At 52.6% G+C, this 21,709-nt stretch overlaps 1 protein-coding gene across 4 annotated transcripts in view; it reads left to right on the forward strand.

Moving 5' to 3' along the window:
• The window catches only part of MEGF6 (multiple EGF like domains 6), a 69,394-nt gene that overhangs the window by 40,749 nt on the left and 6,936 nt on the right, over window positions 1-21,709 (forward strand). For all 4 annotated transcript variants that reach the window (XM_071798582.1, XM_071798584.1, XM_071798583.1 and 1 more), the window contains 22 exons: window positions 5,981-6,106; window positions 6,916-7,038; window positions 7,431-7,553; window positions 8,006-8,143; window positions 8,578-8,700; window positions 9,532-9,654; window positions 10,767-10,934; window positions 11,230-11,361; window positions 11,444-11,572; window positions 13,280-13,408; window positions 13,509-13,643; window positions 14,358-14,492; window positions 16,913-17,038; window positions 17,999-18,130; window positions 18,690-18,818; window positions 19,233-19,364; window positions 19,704-19,832; window positions 20,083-20,211; window positions 20,554-20,682; window positions 20,959-21,087; window positions 21,258-21,386; window positions 21,541-21,669. In XM_071798582.1, the coding sequence (XP_071654683.1) occupies window positions 5,981-6,106; window positions 6,916-7,038; window positions 7,431-7,553; window positions 8,006-8,143; window positions 8,578-8,700; window positions 9,532-9,654; window positions 10,767-10,934; window positions 11,230-11,361; window positions 11,444-11,572; window positions 13,280-13,408; window positions 13,509-13,643; window positions 14,358-14,492; window positions 16,913-17,038; window positions 17,999-18,130; window positions 18,690-18,818; window positions 19,233-19,364; window positions 19,704-19,832; window positions 20,083-20,211; window positions 20,554-20,682; window positions 20,959-21,087; window positions 21,258-21,386; window positions 21,541-21,669 (2,877 nt within the window). The remainder of the gene's footprint in view (window positions 1-5,980; window positions 6,107-6,915; window positions 7,039-7,430; window positions 7,554-8,005; window positions 8,144-8,577; window positions 8,701-9,531; window positions 9,655-10,766; window positions 10,935-11,229; window positions 11,362-11,443; window positions 11,573-13,279; window positions 13,409-13,508; window positions 13,644-14,357; window positions 14,493-16,912; window positions 17,039-17,998; window positions 18,131-18,689; window positions 18,819-19,232; window positions 19,365-19,703; window positions 19,833-20,082; window positions 20,212-20,553; window positions 20,683-20,958; window positions 21,088-21,257; window positions 21,387-21,540; window positions 21,670-21,709) is intronic.

The following is a 21,709-nucleotide window of genomic DNA, read 5'->3' on the forward strand; positions in this document are numbered from 1 at the left end:
GTCGGTATTACAAAGGCCATTTGGTGGTTTTTCTGAGAATATAGTCATGCTCCGAAGTTTGCTAAAAAGGACGGTATGAGCCCGTGTGTTCCAGCTGGGAAGGGTGGTGTGGGCAGACAAGGAGCCACCGAGGGCGGCGGCGCCCACCATGGCCAGAGCAGCACAGACGCCCATCTCCACAACTGCCCCACGCTGTGACGATGGGCGAACGAGAGCGGTGACCCCTGTGCTTGAGGTGCAAGTTCACCCAGCGCCCTGCGTTTCACTGCGAAAATCCAAAAGCAAAAGGATCACAAGTGAAAGAAAAAGCCCAGCATTCCCAGCACTGGGCACGCAAAGTTGTGTTCGTGGATATGCGTTGCTACTGTTTGCATGCAAATGTGTACGGGGTCTGTCATCTCATAATCGTCTTTATAATAAGTAGTTCTCTTATTTTGTGGTATAGAGTGATTCTGCCGCCTCTGCCTCAGACTGGAGCCGGAGCCAGGCCTTGGGAAGCTCTGGTGTTCTCGGCAGGGTCAGCCCAGAAGGTGAAACCATTTCCAAAGTAGAAAAGGGCTCACACTCTAGGGAGGAACCTCTTGTTGAGAAGCAATTTCCACCCTTTGCTTTGGCTGCTCGGGCTCACCTGCTGCTGTGGCCTTAGTGCTGGGATCTGGGGAGCTCCCCTGCTCCGTGCTGCTCGCGCTGAGCACCGCAAACCTGCTTTGCATTACACTTCTGAGCAAGTATTTGCCATAACGTGCGCGGGGTTGGAATTTCTCCACCAGAGCGAAGGGGTCTCCATCCGTGAAACCCGATCGGCTCCCGGAGCCGCTGGGCAGTTTGTGGGGAGCGGAGCTGGCAGGAGCTGCCGTGCGCTCAGAGCACGCAGGGTGAGCAAAAACTCCCTGTGTAATTGTCCAGTACTGTTTCTAAAATAACAACAGCGCAGACCTGAAAATGGGGCTTTCTCGCTTCAGGACTGGTGGCTTTTGTTCTTTACACTTCTGCGACAGAAACGCGCATGTATTCATGTGTATATCTCACACCTTTATAATAGCTCTATTATGCTGGTTGTGCGGAGGGGTGCGTGCAGACATCTATTTTTTGTAAAAGCCCAGAACAGAGCACAGACCGAGAGGCTGTTTGTGGTGCCCTCTGTGCCCCGCAGGCGCGCTGCCCCGTGCCATGGGGACGCTCGGTGCCCGGTGAGCAGCAGCGCGCGGTCCAGCCGGTGCCATCCTGCAGGTCACTCGGGGGTAACGCCCGGCCCTCGAGCGTGCGCTCGCTGTCAGTGCTGTTTTCACAATTACACGCAAGTGGTTCTTTCCTTTAGTGCTCGGCCTGCATAAATATTTACACTGCAGAGCCAGAGGCTTTGCTCCGACTTGATCTTGGAAATCACACGGTTTCTATTAAGCCGGCATTCTTGACACGCGTTCCCAGGCAGCGATCGGGGGCACAGGCGGCAGCAGCAAAGCAGAGGCTTCACTCAACACACCTTCCCTTCACACTCTGATCTGCGTGCTTTGGGAGAGCTTTCCCAGCACCGCTGGGGAACAAGGCGGCATTTTCTCTTGCTAAATGCCGAGCTCAGGGCCAGCTGTAAGAGGGAGGCAGAGTGACACGGAGCAGCACCAGCACCCGCCAAAGCCGCGGGCATGTTGGGGACATGTAACAAGTGTCCCCAGAGCAGCTCCTTGGTGCCTTGGTGGTGCAGAGAGGAGGCACAACAGAGAATTGACCAGCTGAGCTTCTGCCCGCTGATGAGCTGCTCTGTGGCTGTGGTGTTGGTTGGTACCTATGAAGAGGTCGGTTGTGGTCACGGCAAAGCCAGGGCTGTGGTGTGGTGCTGAGCCGCTCAGGGTAGGTGTTTGGACGTGGAATTTCCGTGGCCAGGGGCACAGACGTTGCGGTGCTGGGGCTGAAGGCGGCCGGAGGTGCTGGGTTTGGCTCAGGAAGATCTGAGCCACATTTCTTCGCTCCTGGGAAGCTGTGGGCACTGACTTGATGCAACCACAATCTTTATTCCCTGTGTGGTACTGAGGGAGTAGGTTCACTGATAAACTGTGTGTTTCTCTTCATGTTCAGTATCCTCTAATTTTGCTGGACAAGTAAGGTTCAGTGCTGCTAAAACAGAAAAAAATGCCACTAAATCAGGTACGAGCCGGGTCCAGCATGCAGACAGATGGGCTCCAGGCAGCTCCAGGCAGCTGCGGGCAGCAGCGCCGGGCAGAAAGCGCTTTGGAGACAGGAGAAAAAGGCTCTTGGCGTGAAGTTTCTAGTTGAGGTCTGCAGAACCACGGATCTAATTCCTGAGATGTTTTCCGATCACCACAAAAGCCACAGAGGCTTCGGTTCATCAGCGGCGCTGCCTGGAGCGCGAGGCTGCAGATTCCCCGCGGGGGGCTCAGCTCCCGGTGCTGGGTCCTCTGCACCTTCTGGCTGAGCTGTCGTTTCACGTTTGTGCTGGAAAGTCAATTCTATTTTATTCCTGGAGACATCAAAGAATTGGAAAGCAGATAAAGCATTTTGCCACTTTCTTCTGATGGCTTTGCACCCTTGGTTGTCGTTTGCGCCGTCGTATTTAGCACTGCAGATGATAGAGCAAAGCACAATGCAGAGACAAATGAGGAAAGCTTTCAGAAGTTATTTATCACCTTTAAAAGCAATTTCTTATGAAGTGTAGTTCCATATGGAACTCAGTTCCACATAAAGAGCTGTTTAGATTAGCGCTTGAATTTTGTAGAGTGGGAAGAAACATTTTGCCTTTAAAAACATTTTACTTTGAGGGTGTTGGTACCTTTCACAGCATGGCCAGAGCCCGGCTGTGTGCACAGCCCAGCGGGAGGGCTGTGAATCGCATTGTCTGGCATTACCTGGAGGATCGGGGCGGTTGGTGACAGCAGACAGGGACACCCGGGCAGGTCTGGGTCACTGGGACTGCTCTGCGGCTCAGGAGAGCACAAAAATGCCTTAAAACCATCTTCCTGCGTCCTGCTCGGTCTCACAGCGCCTCTCAACCCTTGTTGATATTTTGGGTAATCCGCAGCTCATTTGTGCAAGATTCTTTTGTTGTGTCTTTGTTCAAATATGGCAAAGTCACCGAGGATTTGAGTACAGAAGGGAGCGGGGAAGGAGCAGACGCTTCTGCTGAAAGTGAAGCAGAGCAAGAAGAGTCACTGGGCGTCCTGAAATCACCTCTCTCTTCATCAGAAGCACATGGGCAGGAGGCTGACGGCTCCAGGTCCCCTCCGCTGGTTCCGCGGGGGATGAACGCGGGTCCAAGGCGGGGAGCTCAGGCTGAGCCAGTTGCTTGTGTTGGCCTGCGGAGCAGAGAGGGGCTGTGCTGACACACAACGTGTTTCTGGAAATCGACTGAGGTTAGGATGAATCAGTCGGGGATTACACGATGTATCCCTATTCATATGAAGAGTACTTCAAATGAAATCTCCAATACAGGAGCCATTCATATACCGAACAGACGTTTGTGCCATGAACGTTTGTGTGGGCTCGGACTGCGTGCCCGGAGGGTCACTGTGCATGTGCACTGTGTAGAGGTTCTTAGTTTGCGTGCATTGCACAGACAACTTGCACCTTTTAAGAAAATGTGCCTTTTTCTTTGTCCAGTGAGGCATTTCTGAGCCGTCTCTTAGAATCAATGGGTTTGTGTGGTGTGGAGGGGACCATCGTGCTCAGTTCTGGTTACAGCGCTAACCATGGACTTCTCATCCCTTTTCATCCATTTTTGGCCCCGTGGGGGTCAGCCCGTAGGCACGGGCACCTCTGAGCAGCACCGCGCTGCTCTCAGACACGGACGGACAGACGGACGGACCCTCCCTCTTGCAGACGATGAAACCTCATCTGCGGAAAATCTGTCTGAGCCCTAATTGCAAAAATCTGTGTGAGGTACAAGATGACACTGGATTTGGCAGCGTTGTAACCGCGATGTTAAGCAAGGAAAAGCATCTGGGAATGGAAATATTTTTAGAGCGGTTCTGTAAACAGAAAAAAAAGAAAAAGAAAAAGAAAATAAGATTAAAAAAAAAGAGCAGTAATTAAAACAAGGCCAGCAGCGAGGTCCAATGGCTTCTAATGGCTTCTACGCTGTGAGAAGCCAGCAAAGGAGACCAGAATAAGAGCTTTGCTTTGATGGAAAGACACCCAAACCAATTGTAACATGTTTCATTTGTCTTATTATTTAGACTGCAAATTCATACAAATAACTGCATATTGGGAGGTTATTTTAGACATAGATGCATTGGCTCGTTGGCCCAGTACTTTTCCCATAGGAAGGAATGTTTTGGCAGGCATCAGCATTGCTTTACTTTTTTTTTAAAACATGTTATTTATGGGTATTTTTGAATATGTTATTAAATACTGTAATACATCAGAATATTTTTAACTGACCACCCATCTCTGCCGAGCTCGAGTGCTGTGACTCTGACCCACAGCGTTTCAGGAACGCTGACTATTTGTTGTTTCCTTCCAAATGCATTAAAGGAAACGATGCCAGCACAACTAACGTAAACTGGTGGTTCTTGCTCCAGCCGAGTGTTGTGTATGGCAATACTTCAACCCTATTTGGTCACTGTTATTCCCCCAAATGTTGTTCAGTTAATCAGAGGCATACGAAGAAGAGTTAGTTTTCAAAAGTTCAGAATTGGAGAGGAACTGTTTGCAGAAAAGGAAAATTAATGTGCAGTTTTGCCTTCCATTTTCCTCCTGTGCCAAATAGTTGTTCTACACCAATATACAAGAGTTGCTTAATCAAATTACTTTCAGAACTTTGTCTATAGAAAATGCTTTTTGGAATAGTTGGACAAGGTGTTGGGGGCACTGTGATTACCTGAAGTGCTGGGTTGTGGAGAGATGTTTTTCATTAGAGGTATTTTTAGCTTTCTTATAAGATTCTTCAGAGTCAGCACATTCATTTATTCTGGAGTCTGAAAAATAGGTCAGAAACATGTGAGACCACAACTCCTTGTGCCATCCTGCTTATGGAAACCAGGTCTGGCTTTCCAGGCAGCCCACGGCCGTGTGGCACCCGCAGCTCTGATGGGCAGCCCTTGTGCTTTTCCGTGGCTCCTAAGGGGACGAACAGGCTTTAAAGGCCAATTTCCCCGTTCCCATCAGGGCCGGATCTCTTTGGAGATGCTCACGGATGAAGGAGGTGTTGGGCTAACTCAGGAGATGCCATGGTCTGAGAGGGACTTCCATCACTTTTTGGGTGTGCGGTTAGCCCAGGATGGCTTACCCACCGCAGTCTGCCAATCCCTCTCCAAAAAGTCCTTCCCAGCTTTGTTTTTTAGCTCTGATTTCTCCTGGATCCAAGGTCCGTGGTGCTGGATGGTATAAAATACGCAGGGAAACTGCCCACTTGCTGGTCGCAAGGTGCACGCATCTCCAGTTAAACATCGTGTCTTTGCTGCTTTTCCTGCAGAGGAGTCCCAGATTATATTAATAAGGACAGAGAGGGGGAAGGAGAAGGCTGGTTTAAGACTGATTAATGATAGCGAGCTTGTGAAGAGAGGATAGCCCACATGTTTGGTCATAAGATGTGTTTTCTGCCGTAGCCTAGGCAAAACCTTCTGTTTTCTGACTGTTTGAACTCCTTTGGGCAGGAAAGCACCTTGCGCAAGGCCACACAAACAGCACGCACGGCCAGGACAGCGGAACCGCGGCTCCCGGTCCGCCTGCCTCGGCAACGGCTGCTGCAGCCAAACACACAGCGTGCGGCTCCACCGTGCCCAGAACTGACCGTACCTGCTGGGCCTTGCCCTGTGAAATCGGTGTCTGTTGCATGGCGTGAAGCCAGAAGCATAGTTTTCCCTATCGCTTTGTCATGAGAAAAACCTGAATACACCCGAGCGCAACTCTGAGCGGTAACGAAGGTGAAGCAGCTGTGCCGTTGTGCTCGCAGCGATGCTCTTTGAACAAACACCTCGCCCGCGTGCTGCCGTTCTCGTGACGCGCGTTCTGTCCCTTCGCCCCGCAGCCCTGAACACGTGCGCCCTGAACAACGGCGGCTGCGAGCAGGACTGCGTGCAGGTGACGCCGGCGCAGCACCGCTGCCAGTGCCGCCACAACTTCCAGCTGCGGGAGGACGGCAAGCGCTGCGTCCGTGAGTGCCGCGGCGCGCGCGGGGGGCTGGGGACGCACGGCTTCGCTTGGGCTCTTTGTGGGGGGGGGAGATAAGGAAATAGGGAGCGTGCACTTGCACACTGAGATTGTCTGTAGTAAAATCTACGCATGTTATATTGCCGTGAACGTACTCTGCGGCTTATTCTGAAGGGCGAGGAAGAGCTGAAGGAGGCAGCCAACAAAAACGAGGTTGTAGGAAGGCACAGAGTCCTGGGACGGCGCAGAACAGCCGCGTGTGGCAGCGGGACGGGACCTGCTCCTGGGCTTGCAGACAGCCGGCGCAGGGCAGAGAGGCTGAGGGGAGATAGAGCGGGGGTTTAATCTCCGCATTCGCAGCAGCTGGCGTTCGATAATCAGCAGGAAGGAAGTTTTGGGTTGTGGAGTTGCTAAGGGAGAAGGAACAACTGGGGTATGAAAAATGCAGCAGTCGGCGGGTGTTGCGGTGTCTGTCCAGGTCCTGGAGCAGGTCAGAGATTGGCAAACCCTTGATAGCAGCGCTGGAAGTTTGCCTGGTACTCGCTCTGTAATCTCTGTAGAGGGACATGCCCCTGCTGGAAAGGTTTTACTCAGATTAGTGCCTTACCTAGTGCGATCGCACACTGTGTGAACCCTCCTGCCGGGATGGAGCACTGAACAGTAGCAGGGGTTTTCTGTCTGGTGCAGAATGGTCTCTCACAAATTGCAGACTTTTTTGCCTGGCATAACTGCTTGATGCTCTGTTTTCCCATAAGCACAATGCCAATAAGAGGTAGGATTAGCGTGAAGTCAGCCTTCTGCTTTGACCCGCAGTGCGGAACCCCTGTGCCGACAGGAACGGCGGCTGCATGCACCGGTGCCACAACCGGCGGGGCACAGCCCGCTGCGAGTGCCACCCCGGCTACCGCCTGGCGCCCGACAACAAGGCCTGTGAAGGTAAGGACCCTACGAGACACATTTCACAGAGGAAAACAACCGGTTCCCACAGGGAGGAGCAGTGCTCAGGCTTGGTGACGATCAGTGTTTGTGAGTGTAACGGAGGGGCGCACAAGCCTTCCCGAGGGGTGGCGCGAAAACGCTCAGTTGAGCATTGACGTCTGCCCAAGAGCCTGCTCGGGTTGTCTGGAACAACACTCGAGGTTCATGTGATCCAATTTCCTAGGAAGCTTTACAGTCACTCTGAACTCTTAACTCTGTTTCTTTGTTAGTCAGGACCCCAGTGAAAAATTTAGGGTGCAAGAAACCGTGAAAAACTTGGCAAAAGTAACAATTGTCCCTTAGAATTGATGTTTATGGCACAACTTGCATTGATTGCCCGTCTCTTGCAGATGTGAATGAGTGTCTGACTGGGCTGGCCATGTGTGCACACCAGTGTCTGAACACTCGCGGCTCCTTCAAGTGCACCTGCAACCCGGGCTACGAGCTGGGGGCCGATGGCAAGCAGTGCTACCGTGAGTACCCACCGGTCCCCGCGGGCAGGGCCGGGGATCCCTGCCGCTGGAGGGGCCTGGGCGCTCTCCTCTGGGGGCGCCTGGGGCTGAGCCACAGCAATCTTTTGGGAAGAACTTCATAAGCAGGTTTGGGGCTGTTGATTCTCCTACCATGATAAAAAACTGTGATGTTTAAAGTTACCATGAAGCTGCTTTTGTTGGTTTAGGCAATTTACTTGGAGCCATCTGGCTCCAAATAGGCCAAGTTCTGTGCTTGGGGACTTTGCGAGATGAGTTCAGTCAGCAGCAGATGTGTAACTGAAGAAGGAATTGAACCAGTGATCACATCTGCTCCTATCAAGAGAAAGAACAAACACTATTATGCAAGAATAAACCAGATCGTCCATACGCGTCTGTTCAGCTGACGGACACCAGGAGGCCAGCCGGGACCGTGACCAGTCTGCCTTTTCCAGGGATAGAGATGGAGATTGTCAACAGCTGCGAAGCCAACAACGGCGGCTGCTCCCACATGTGCCACCACACCAGCTCCGGCCCCGCCTGCACCTGCAACTTCGGCTACCGGCTTGAAGGGGACCAGAAGACGTGCACTGGTAAGGCAAGGGAAAACCTACATTCCTTTTCCACAAACATATCTTGAGTCACGGTGGGGATCTCTGTACGTTGGCTATGTGTACCTGCACTACAAACAGGTTAACAGAGCTAGAAACAAATGCAAACTAAAAGGAGATGAGAAATTGTTCTGCTTGAAGACATCCTCAAACCTCCACTCGACCTCCTCGGGCAGCACACGTTGACTTCAGAACTAGTTTGTTTTTTCCTGCTGAAACTGCTCTAAGGCAGCACTGGCAGGTCCGGAGACGCATAAACCTCACTCATTTCAAGAGAAAATCAAGAATACTGGCTCAGCATTTGGCACGGATCAGTAAAAACTTACCCGAACTAGTCAGGAGCATTTTAGCGAGTCCTGTCACCACAGCAAAGCTCAATGTGTGTTAACACCCAGCGCCCTTTGGTTTTTATTTAGACATCAACGAATGTGACGATGGTTCTCACTGCTGCCAGCAAGACTGCTACAACTACCCCGGGGGCTACGAGTGTGCGTGCTACGCGGGGTACAGGCTCAGCAGGGACGGCTGCGGGTGCGATGGTGAGCAGACGCGAGCGGGCCCCCCCAAATAAACCCGCACCGCAGCCCTGGAGCACGGCGAGACGTAGAGGAACCCCTGCCTCTAACTCTGCTTTCTGTATTTCGTCAGCCTCCTCAGTTTGGTTACTGTTAAGGCAATGAAGCTACTCTAACCCATGCAGCTACTCTAACCCATGCAGCTACTCTAACCCATGCAGCTACTCTAACCCATGCAGCTACTCTAACCCATGCACTAGTCCAGCACAACCGAAGAGCAGCAGAGGGGCTGGATTAATAACAGGACATCTCAAAGTGAGTTGGTCCAGGGCTGACCCCATTAATTCTCAGAAATCATTTTATATCCAGCTCCAGGGGCCAACATTGCCCATCATTTTCACTCAAGAGATACAGGCAAATCAAAGTGTCTGTATAAAGTACAGCTGAGAGAGTGACTAACGCAGGCTTTTGATAAATAGAACAAGAAATTGCTCTACCTGGTTGTAAACAACCAGGCACTTCTCCCAGTTTCTCCCAGCAGGTTTCCTGTTAGCTCATCAGAGTCATGAGTCACCTTCTTAGCATAAAGAATTTGGGGCTTTTTTTTCCTCCTAATGACTTGTTCTAATTACCAAATTGCTCACAGCTGAAACCCCTAGTTTACCCACCCATTTCTACACAATTAGTGGCAGATATAAGCTGGAACCCAGGGTTCCCTACATCACCAGGGAGTCTCTCAGCTACCAGAGAGGAGATGCTATCAGCCTACCTGCTGATGTGGGGACAGATCACTTCTGTCCCCTGTCCTGCACAGCGGCCCTGCTCCCATTACACTGATTGTCCCATGTATTTCAGATGTGGATGAGTGCTCCTCAAACAACGGCGGATGTGAACACACGTGCCAGAACCAGCTGGGCTCTTTCCAGTGCGACTGCGAGGTTGGGTACAAGCTGGACGAGGACCGACGGGGCTGCAGCCGTGAGTGCGCCCTCGGTCCCCGGGTGGCAGGTCCCTGCTCCCTATCCTGCTCCCCCAGCACGAGCTCCTCAGCCCCCCATGCCACTTTTTCCAGCTTTTTCACAGCACTTACTGCCATTAGCAGTGGAAATGACTCACAACACCAACGGGAAACTTTTCCCTGACAGGGCCACATTACACAGCACTTTCCAAAGAATTGTAGGAGATTTTGGCACAGCTACACCTGTGATGTCTGCAGAGATGACTCCACGTTAACCAAAGAACCAGCACCCTTTCCACAGTCACCAGACTCTACAGTTTTTCCTTATAAAGAATAATGGGTTATTTTTTTAAGTGCTTGTGTCTTTATCCCACCACCAAACACACTATTACACATCTTACTCACTTGGTAGAGCAGACAGCACCCCGGTCTTCATCTAACAACCCCAGCAGCATCACCTGGGTGCCTGGAAAGGTTTTCTGGGGTCTGGACCCAGAGGAGCAGCATCTGGTGCCTCCTTACCCTGGCAAAATGCTGGAGCCTCCCCCTGCCTGGGGCTTATATAGCTCTGCAGCCCCAGCCCCAAGTGGGACTGTGATTAGCTTGATTGCCTGGCTTTTAACCCCTGCCTGCCCTGCAAGGGAAGGAAACCTGTAGTTGTACCTGACAGATGCTATTTCCAAAATGAGAACCTAGCTGAAATGCATTGCTTAATTTTGTTAGATGGGCAACCTTACTTAATTTAAAATAAAATCAAATAAAATAGCTTACCTGAAAGCTCAAAGAGGCCGAGTGGTCAGAACACCAGCAGGGCCAAGGTGTGCGAGCTCAGTTACCAGAGAAGCCAGAGCTGCCCGCCAGGCTCAGATCAAAGCTTCTCCCGTGGATTTTGAAGTCACTCTATTGGCACGTGCCCGTTCCAGCCTGAGCAAGCAAACACATTGCAAAAATGTTAGCAGTGTCAATAGAAAGAAATGAGTGGTGGAAACCCTGCCAAATCAGCTGCACCAACCCTGCACAGATACTTCTGGTTTCCCTTTCTTATTACAGAGGGTCTGTCCTACTCTTCACCTCTTAGGCATCTTGTCTCATCTCCCACTTTGACCTTGTCGTCTCCCGACTGCTCCCCCAGCTCTCGAGGATGCTGTGGAGGCTCTGGATGCTCGGCGCCCCGTTATCCGCCCGATCCCTCACGTCGCCATCCTGCGAGATGAATTTACCCAGCTCTTCAGTGATGACTACGAAGAAGAGGAGGAAGAGATGGAAGCAAGAGGGGAGCACACACTTTCAGAAAAATTCGGTGGGCATTTAGCAGCATTGGTAAATGGCATACTTTGCTTGAAGTCTTCAGAATCAATCATGCGTGCTGGGTTTATTTGTGTCTGAGTGTACCCACAAGACTTGTCAAGTGCTGTTTCTATGTACACAGCCCCTGTGTTCCAGCACAGATGCGTTTGGCTTTGCCGCAGCCTGCACACGGGGGGTTTCCCTGCCCGGACTCTGCGGTGCCGAGGGGGCGGCTCTTCACCCGCGGCTCTTCACCCGCGGCTCTACACCCGCGGCTCTTCACCCGCGGCTCCTCTCTCTCGTTGCAGTCTGCCTGGAGCGCACGTTCGGCCCCGACTGCAGCCTGACCTGCCAGGACTGCCAGAACGGCGGCAGCTGCACCGCGGAGGGGAGCGGCTGCGACTGTCCGGCCGGCTGGACCGGCGTCCTCTGCAACCAGAGTGAGTGATGCTGGCGAGGAGCCGCGGGTCCCCGCTGCGGTGCTGCGCGGGGCGCTGACCTCGCCTCCCTCTCTCGCCCCAGCCTGCCCGGCCGGCACCTTCGGGAAGAACTGCAGCCTGAGCTGCCGCTGCCAGAACGGCGGCACCTGCGACCCGGCCACCGGCGCCTGCCGCTGCCCGCCCGGCGTGGCCGGAGAGCTCTGCCAGGACGGTAAGGCCACGGCTCTCCATCGCCTGCATCTCATCTCCATCCCCTGCATCTCTCCATCCTCTGCACCTCCATCGCCCATGGTTCTCCACTGCATGGCAGTGAGGACCATCCCCTTCCTCCCCGCTGGGGACCTGGGTGGGGTGTGGGATGTCTCATCTCCCTGCAAAAGGCATTTCAGCTCCTCTGCGGGGCCCTGGCACCCAGCACAGAACACCGAGGCCTCCCTTGCAGTTTCCTTTTCTCTCTAGAACGTTTTCCTGTAAGGAAATAGCACCAGCGAGCTGCGAGTGACGTTCCCCAGCCTGCGGAGGCAGCTCCTTTCTGTTTCTCTTACCGTGTTAGTAGAGCATTCGCTGTAATTCAACATACGGCTGTTACAGCCATCTCCGACACCACGCTTTGATGTTCCAGTTCTGCTTCTCTGAAGCCTTAAAAATGTTTTGCACAGCCTGTCTCACACTGGTCCCTTTGTAGCTGGTCACTGGAAGCATCTTTCAACTCTTCTGGTGAATTGTCCCAGTGTGAGTGGCTCTAACACATCCCTGCTCCATCTGGCTCGGTGGGTCACCTAGTCCTGCATGGAAAAAAGTCTTTTTAATAAAGAAAAGTTGGTAAATGGGATTCTTCACCCATGAAACGGTGCCCCAGGCTGCGTGCCTTGTCTTTGCACTGGAAGACCTTTACAGTCCCTGTTTGCTGCTCAGCAATGACCATGAGCAGCAATGACCGTGTTTCACTGGACAGGCGGTGGCAGACACAGAACAGAATGTCAAAAACCAACAGTCACCAGTAAATTAAAGAACTGTGGCAATATTTTCCTCTAAAGAAAAACCAAAGCGTTGAAAAGCTGTGACAACGGTACTTACCGAAGCACTGCTAGAGGAGTTCCCGCTGCCTGGTGCTCAGTATGTATTCTCCCAAAGAGTTAAAATCCGGGGCATATGATCTAAAATCACAGAGAGGGTGAGACAATAAGAGATTCAGACAAAGTGACTTCAGAGCAATGGTTAGGAGCATGTGGGAACTATTACTGAGGAGACTGAAGCAGCACGTAAATGAGTGCAGGAGATACCCCGACCTTTTCTTTCTGTAGGAAGGAGGTGGTTGAGGGGCACAGAGAAAAACCAGGAAAGTAGCATTAAAATAAACACCAAAGAATGGCTCTGTTGGCCCAGGGCGGCGTTTCCTCTGTGTAAGAGCCCGGCTGTTCTGCTCGTGCTGCCCGGACAGGCGGTGCCCAGAGCTTTGTGCTGTCACGTCTGTCTGCCACGTACGCCCCGTATTAAGACCTTTAGCACAACAGAGGAAGAACAATAATTTTATTCCCTTCATAGTGCAAATATATAACCATTTATCAATAGGAGCGGCCTCCTGGGTGACCTTCTCACATATGAAAAAATTGGCTTCTGGGGGCCCTGCAGGGTGCAGAGGGGACGGGTGCCCCGAGGCACCTGGGATGGCTGGAGGGTGGCAGCAGGTGACCCTGTGCAAGGACAGTGCTGACTGCTGAACCGATCTGATTTGGGGCTGATGCAGGGGATCTAGTCACTCATCATTATTTCTTTTCACACTCACCCCATCCTTTGCCCAGGTTCGTTTCTGATCCTGTACAGTTTTGAATTTGGTACATTTTTCCTGTGGCCTGCTGGAAATAAAATGACAGCTGAAATTGGCTCATCTTCCCACATAATCTCTCTCTATTACTAGGATGCCCTAAAGGATTTTATGGGAAACAATGCAGGAAAAAGTGCAACTGTGCCAACCAGGGTCGTTGCCATCGGATTTACGGGGCCTGTCTGTGCGATCCTGGCTTATACGGACGGTACTGCCATTTAGGTATGCTTGTCCTCGTTTGCTTTTTAACAAGCTATATTATTCTGAGATTACGGCCTTTCTGGGTAGCAAAGCGTCCGCCTCTCCTCCCTCTGTGCCGCAGTGTGCCCCAAGTGGGCGTTCGGCCCCGGCTGCTCGGAGGAGTGCGGCTGCGAGCAGCAGAACACGCAGGACTGCGACCGGCGGGACGGCTCCTGCCGCTGCAAACCCGGCTACCGCGGCCCGCGCTGCGAGACCCGTGAGCGCATCCCCTGCTCCCGCCCCTGCTCCCCAGAGCGCGTTTTCCTGGGGGAAACTCAGCTCGTTCCCACAATCCCAAGACTGTCCTGCCTCTTGCTATTTAGATTATATTTAACAATTATATTATTTTTCTTATATATAATAGATAACATATAATTTATTCTAAATAATATATAATCTATACTAGTATGATATCATATATAATATTATACATTATATATAATAATGCATGTTATATATAATGAGTATATATTGTATATAACATATAATGTATATGTTATATATTATCATATATAATAACATATAATATTAATATATACTATATACTATATAAAATATAATAATATATAATAATATATATTATATATAGTAATAATATATATTCTATTATATATGAGTATATATAATATAGTTCTATAATTATAATATACAAGCAATATATATAATTACATAATATGCAATAGGTAATATCTATTATCTGTCTATAATTTATTATATATAATAATATGTATAATATGATTATATATCATCATTATATTAATTTTGTTATCCCGATTATATTTCGAGTACAAGACTTGTCCTCAGCCTCAGTCCCGTTACGTTCGCATGCAAAGCCAGCACAGCCCATCGCTGTGAGCTGGGGCTGCCTGCGCTTCCAGAGTCTGTCCAGTGATGCCACATGTTGGTTCTTTGTAATGCCGCTCGTTAACAGGCTGTGACCCCGGCTCCTACGGGGACGGCTGCGGGAAGCAGTGCAGCTGCCCCCCCGCCGTGTCCTGTGACCACGTCACCGGGGAGTGCAGGACGGAGTGTCCCCCGGGGTACCGCGGGCCGGACTGCGCGCAAGGTAAGGCCGGCCAGACTCACCGCTCACGCGTGCGCCGCTCTCTTCGCGAAACAACACACAAGGACCTCCGGAGTTGCCCCTGTGCTCGCTCAGACCCCCGGGCCCACCGCAGCAGCTCTAGTGAGCGGAATTTGGCGTGGCAGGTCGCTGCAGAACACCGCAGTCTCCTTACAGTGGGTTTCTCCCGCACAATGAGTCCTATTCAGAAAAGAACAAGGTCTCACTTTATCCTGCCACTTGGGCTTCTCTGCTCTTGTAGCTGGAGGTGATAGGTATCTGGTTATCTTTCCCCCACTTTGATGTCTTTTTACTTCCAGGCAATCAGTGCCCAGCAGAACAGTATCATATTTTCTGTTCTATTCTGTTCTCCACATTTAAACTCTATTTGATCTTCAAATGGAAAAAATTATATATATTTAATTTACATATTAGAATTTAATCTTGTATTTCTGTATGAACCTCCTAGAGCAGTTTTCTGCTCTTTATCTAAAGGGCGGGTTGACAACACAGTAACCGAACTGCACAGCTCTGTGTGGTTTAACACTCACGCTCCGAGGGTGCAGCTTTTCCAGACCCTGGGCTGTCAGAGACCTTCACTTCCTTCGAATAAAGGTGTGTGGAGCGAACCTCATGGCAGCGAGGCGTTGGCAAGAGGTGATGATTGCAAAACACAAACACCGTTCTTGGAACAGAAGAACTTCTGTCAGCCTCAGAGTTGACTGAAGAGCCAACCCCGGCCTCTCGTGATCTTGTCTCCTCCTGAATCACACTTCAACCGGGCAGATCCAGCAGACAGTGGGAAAAAAAGGGCTCTTGAAGTCAGTCCACACCTGAAGACAGGCTGCATTAAGACAAGACACACTGCATTAAGACAAGACACGCTGCATTAAGAGAATCTGAATTTTGGTTCAAGCATCCCAGAGTTTCTGCACTTAACTTCCACATAAACAAGCATTCCATCCACACCCCACCCCGAAATTATAGCTATTAACCTAATTAAGCTGCTAGCACATGATTGCCTTGTGTAACACCACAACTGATAGAGCACAGCTGGTCTGTTGGTCAGAGCAGAAGCTGCAGAAGGCCACAAAGAGTCCCAAAGGAGCGATGCTACCGGGGCTCGGCAGTGCTGGGAGGACGAGGGCAGCGGGTCCTGCAGGGCTATGGCCCCGTGCGGGGGTCCCGGCCCCCGAGCCCCCCTGGCGCCTCCACGGGCTGCGCGCTCTCGGTAGGGATATTTTTAAAAAGCAAAAGAAAGGAGCTTACGCCTGTAGGGGGGAGTCACAGGAAATAACACAAATATTTGTATAGAAATAGTAGGCTCTTGGCTGTTGTTCGGATCTGGAAATTATTAAAGGGTGAAGACAAACATCTGCCATCAATTAGCAAAGAGGAGGAATAACAAAAACTCCACTGTGTCACTTGAAATCTAGGCACTGGGGTGCTTTTCCTCCGTGGTTTGTGAGCGCCGGTGTGTTCGCCTCTGCCGAAGCCTTAGGAAACATCGGCTCACTGAACAAAAGGGAGCGCGAGCACACGGCTTTTTTGGGAGCCTCAAAGAGGATTTAAGGCTCTTTGGGTCCTCAGTCTGCACATAATTAGCCGGCTGCTAAACTGTGTCCCGGGGCACAGAGCAAAAAGGGCTTTCTGGAGTCAGCAGCAGCACCCTGGCAGGGGCAGGAAAAGCGCAGGTGATGGTGTGGATTTGGGGGATGTGAACCTGATATTCTGCACCCAGCACAGCAAGAGGGCTCGGTCACCGCCCGGGGGTGCACACACGTGGCTGGGAGGCTGCGCAAAGGGGCATTTTCCTGCCCGTTTGCTGGGGCTGCCATGGGGCGCAGCCCTGTGGGTGCAGCTTGTGGGGGGGGATTTTATGGAATAGTATTCACAGTTTGGAGACCAGTTTGGCCTCAGCTGTTGGGCATGTTGGTCAGTCTTGTATGTATGTGTGTGTGTATATATATATATATATATATATATATATATATGTACACAAATACACACACACAAACATATATATATATGTATATATATACATACACACACACACATATATATATGTATATATACATGTATATACACACACATATATATATACACACACATGCTGTTAAGGGTCCGTCCCGCTGTGTTCCCACTGTGTGTGTTTATCTATATCTATCTCTATCTCTCTAATCTATATCTCTATCATCTCATCTCTATCTCATCTATCTATATCTATATGTACACACACATATATATGCACATATATGTATATACTTGTTGAAAGGCTAAGCAACAGCAGAAAAGTGATACTCAAACAGACAGATCAAAGCCGTGGTGTGAATGGTCCCTGCTGCAGTGACAGTGCAGACGGCAGTGGTCCCATGAAGGCCCCCGAAGGAGGAGCAGGTTTCACAGGTTCCTTCTCTCCGCAGAGTGCCCGGAGGGGACGTTCGGGGCGGGCTGCCGGGGGTCCTGCTCCTGCGGGGGAGCGCCCTGCGACCGCAGCTCGGGCCGGTGCCGCTGCCCGCCGGGACGCGCCGGGCACGACTGCGCACAAGGTGAGCGGGGCGGCAGCGAGCGCGGCCGGGTGGGGGTGGGGCTGGAGAGCGGCTCTTTTCCTGCGGCTGGGCTTGCTTTTAAAAACAGCCGGTGCAATTAGAATCATCTTCGTGGAAAATTAGGAAAGAAAACGCAGCTTTTGATGGTGAGTCTTGAACAATAGGCGCAGCTGGCTTAGTGCTGTAGTTGGAGCTGAGCGGGGTACAAGGAAGCAAACAACATAAGCAATAAATAAACAAGATGAAGATGTTTTCAGTTGTTGCAGCCCCTAACATAGGAAAGGAGTCTTTCTTTACCAATGTGTATTTTTAATTGTCTTCACCATATTACTCTTTAACTGCTGGAAAACTAGAGAATCCTAAATTAAAAACTTTTACATGACTATACAGTATTACAGCAGCTGGAAGAAATTAGTGACATATAGATGTGCTGCTTCTAATAGTTTGATGGAGCAGTAAAGTCACACGTGCACAGTGCTTACTGTGCAGTTTGAACTGATGTTTTTTCCAGGCCCTGTAGCAGCTTAGGAGCAGTTAAACCAGGATTCCCACCTCAGATCTATCAGATCTTAGCCTTTCTTCCCCTTGGCAGCTGGAGGCAGCTCTGGGCGTGCTGACGGACGCGCTGCCCAGCGCCGGGACAGCAGCCGCCAGCACCACCCTTTCCCAGTGAGGAGCCCTTGTAGCTCCCCACAAGTAGATGCGAATCCTCAGTTGACACATAGTGGGATCAGAATAGCACTTGCAGGGGCTCACACGCAGTTTAGAAAACAGGCAAAGCAATGTTGTCCGTGCTGGTAGCCGTGTATTGCCGAATAAAAGTCCATGTTTTGCATGACGTATGGACATGAACGAAAAAGGGGACCCATTGCACCGTCAAAACAGATATTTCCCTCTTACCTCTCGCCATGATCCCAACATCTGTGTGTCCTTGTGTCCTTCTCTCTGCCCGCGCTCCAGCCTGCCCTGAGGGTCGCTGGGGACTGGGCTGCCAGGAGATCTGTCCTGAATGCGCCAACAACGGCAGCTGCGACGCGGCCACAGGAGCCTGCCTGTGCCCCCCCGGCTACACCGGCCCCCGCTGCCAGGATGGTGAGTGCTGCCCCTCGCGCCCGGGGGTGTCACCAGCTGGAATGGGGGACGTTAGGGACCTGGGGCACCTGCTGCAGCGAGCGGAGCATCGTGCTCATCACAGCTTCTGGTTGCACCAGGGAGGTTTAAATGGGATATTAGGAACAATTCCTTCCCCAAAGGGCTGCAGGGCATTGGAACAGGCTGCCCAGGGCAGTGCTGGAGTCACCATCCCTGGAGGGGTTTAGAAGACGTGGAGATGAGGTTCTCAGGGATGTGGTTTAGTGACAGCATTGGGTTGACGGACCTGATGATCTTAAGGGTCTCTTCCAATCAAAATGATTCTATTCTATTTTCTATTCCATATTCTATTTTCTATTCCACATGCAGCCAAGGAGCATCACTGATGTCCCTGTTCATGGCAGGGGTTTGCACTAGATCACCTTAGAAAGTCCCTTCCAACCCAAACCCTTCTGTGACTCTGTGCCCAGAGCTGGTGGCAGCTGCAGCCCCCTGTGCCGGGGGAGCCCTGGCTGCGGTGTCCCAGCCCGTTTGCATCAGTCCATGTCTGCCTTGGCAGCGTGTCCGCCGGGCTGGTTCGGCCCAGGGTGCCAGCTGAGCTGCAGCTGTGGGAACGAGGGACATTGCCATCCTGTGACGGGGACGTGCAGCTGCGCGCCGGGCTGGACAGGGTATAACTGTCAGAGAGGTACCGTACCCGCCGGTTCTTACCCGTCACGCTTAGAAGACACTGACCTGTGCACAGCTGCGCTGAGATTTGCTTTGTTGTCGTCTTCGTGCTGTGCCTCTGCCAGAAAAACCTCTGTCTGAACTCTCTGCTTTCCCTGCTCTGTCCTGCCAGTGCCGCCGGGTGCTGCTTGCCTCTCAGTACTGAGCTTGCTTGCAGAAAGAATTCACATCAAGGACATGCTAACGTAGCACCTGCTTTCCTTGTCCCGCTGGGTTTTCACCTGCAGCCGTGTTTGTCCTCCTGCCTAAGTGAGCGATTGTAATCGATGGCAATAACCCCCGCGGAGGCGGCAGCGCGGTGCCCGTGCCGCTGCTCCCGGAGCAGCCGAGCCAGGGGCACACGCCGTTAAGGGTCCATCCCGCTGTGTTCCAGCCTGCGACGCGGGGCGCTGGGGCCCCGACTGCGCCCACACCTGCGACTGCAGCAACGGCGACGGGAGCTGCAGCGCCGAGACGGGACAGTGCGTCTGCCAGGCCGGGTACACGGGCGCCCGCTGCGAACACAGTGAGTGCTGCGTTTTAGCCGAGCCAAACGAGTCGTTTCACCAGGGGAAAGGCGTTGGAGGCTCCTGGAGCACTGGAAGCCGCAGGGCAGATTACTCCATCAGCGCTTCTTGGGTCAGTCTCAGCAGTTGGGTCCCGTGCCCTGGCTGTGACATTGCCAGTCCTGTCCTGAGGGTGGCTGGGGGACCTGGACACTCACCTGTAACCACTGGTCATTATAAAAAAGCAGCTGCCAGATGCCGTTGTTTCCATTCAGAGCCCAAGCTCCCACCTCAGCACAGCATCCCAGGGACGCTGGGAAGGGACAGGCTCCTCAGTCCCATTTGCTTTCACTTGCCAGAGTGCCCGCAGGGGTGGTTCGGGCTGAGCTGTCGCCACCAGTGCCAGTGTGACAACGGGGCTGCCTGTGACCACGTCAGCGGGGCCTGTACGTGCAGCCCGGGCTGGCGAGGAACCTTCTGTGAGCACGGTGAGTACCCCCTCGTGGGCAAAACCTGGTGCTATTGCTCCTGGTCCCCCCAGCTCTGTCCTGTTCCTTGAACATCCATAACAAATATAGATCCCATATGCTGCTGCTTCCCTGCTCGGGGAGAGCCCGAGAGAGGTGGCTGTCACACTGGTGCAGCATTTTATTGGCAAGAAAAGGCCACCAAGAGGCATCTCTTCCCTGCTTTGAGATTTCCAGCATGTTGTGGGGATTTACCTTTCGTTTTCCGCAGCCTGTCCAGATGGATTTTACGGACTAGAGTGCCGGGACGCCTGCGACTGCCTGAACGGTGCTCGCTGTGACCATGTAACGGGCCAGTGCCACTGTCCCCCCGGCTGGGAGGGTCCCCGCTGCGGCCAGGGTGGGTGTCACTGGGGGGCTGCGGACGGGATGGGTGGGATGGAAATTAATCCTGTGCAGCAGAGAAGTATTTGGTTGTCGAATGTGATGAAAGCTTGAGAATCCAGCAAAACAGTTTCCTAATAGATAAAATGATAGGAGATTGAAGATAACAAGTGTCCATATTTGAATGTGGGCCCCCTGTAGGATCTGGCTGTTATTTCCCCCTAGCACCATAAAACCCACCCTACAGAACCATCACAGCAGCCGCGCACCGGTGCTGGTTCATGTCCCAGGCCGGCGCACTGGGGATGGTCAGCAGGAGCCTGGCCGGTGCAGTTTGTCCCTGCCTCTGCTCCCGCAGCATGCCAGGAAAACAGCTACGGCGAGAACTGCAGCCAGACGTGCAACTGCTTCAATAACGCGACCTGCGACCACGTCAGCGGGCGCTGCCTGTGTGCGGCCGGGTGGACGGGACCCACGTGCCAGCAAGGTAACGCACCCGGGGGTCGCTGCCAAACCCAGGGCTAAGGAGGCTGTAAAGAGCTCGGGCCCCCAGTGCCCGGTGTCACCGCTGCCACTTACCTGGGCGGGTTTAAATACCAAACGTCTCCATGTGGGCAGCTGAGCAGCCTCAGGTGTTGTTGGCTCCTCTCCGTGCATCTCACTGCACACGAGAACGGCTTCGGTTCAGATCAGCCCGTCCTCTGATGGTTGTTTGCCTCCAGAGCTCTTTTCTGATGGGGATATCTGTCCCGGTTTCCTGCAGCGTGCCCGCTGGGTTCCTACGGGAGGAGCTGCCGCCAGCGCTGCCTCTGCCAGAACGGTGGCACGTGTGACCCTGCCACGGGGCTCTGTGCCTGTCCCCAGGGCTGGACAGGGCTGGCCTGCGAGCTGGGTGAGTGACGGCGCGGCGGCAGCGCCGAGAAACGGGCTCTGGCACAAACCTGTCCCATTTCGGTCTCTGAAGGCATGGGGGTGATGTGCACGGCGCTGGCGGCAGTGCTCAGGGTCTGTCCCCATGGGCGATGGGGGTCCAGGCGGCATTTCACTGTGTCCCTCTCCCAGAGTGCGCGCCGGGACAGCACGGTGCAGACTGCCAGGAGCATTGCCAGTGCCACAACGGGGTGACCTGCCACCGCCAGACGGGACACTGCCTCTGCCCGCCGGGCTGGACCGGCGCCGCCTGCGAGAGCCGTGAGTGGGGCCCGCGCGTCGCTGCCGCGGGGGCTGGGGAATGGAAGGGACGTCGATAAAGGGAAGTGTGCACCTCCAGAAACTGCAGCGAAAAAGCTCCACCTCACCTCTCTTTGTGTAACTTGTCCTCTCTCCCATGTTCGCATCCCTGAAGCTTGTCCGGAGGGGCTGTTCGGGGCGCGCTGTGAAGAGCATTGCAACTGCGGGGACAACGTCTCATGCCACCACGTCACTGGCGCTTGTGATTGTCCCCATGGCTGGCGGGGCCGGCGCTGCGAGAAAGGTGAGGTGGCATCCCCGCCGTGTCACAGCATCCCTGCAGT

Source organism: Patagioenas fasciata, chromosome 23, assembly GCF_037038585.1.
Source record: "Patagioenas fasciata isolate bPatFas1 chromosome 23, bPatFas1.hap1, whole genome shotgun sequence".
Taxonomy (NCBI): Eukaryota; Metazoa; Chordata; class Aves; order Columbiformes; family Columbidae; genus Patagioenas; species Patagioenas fasciata.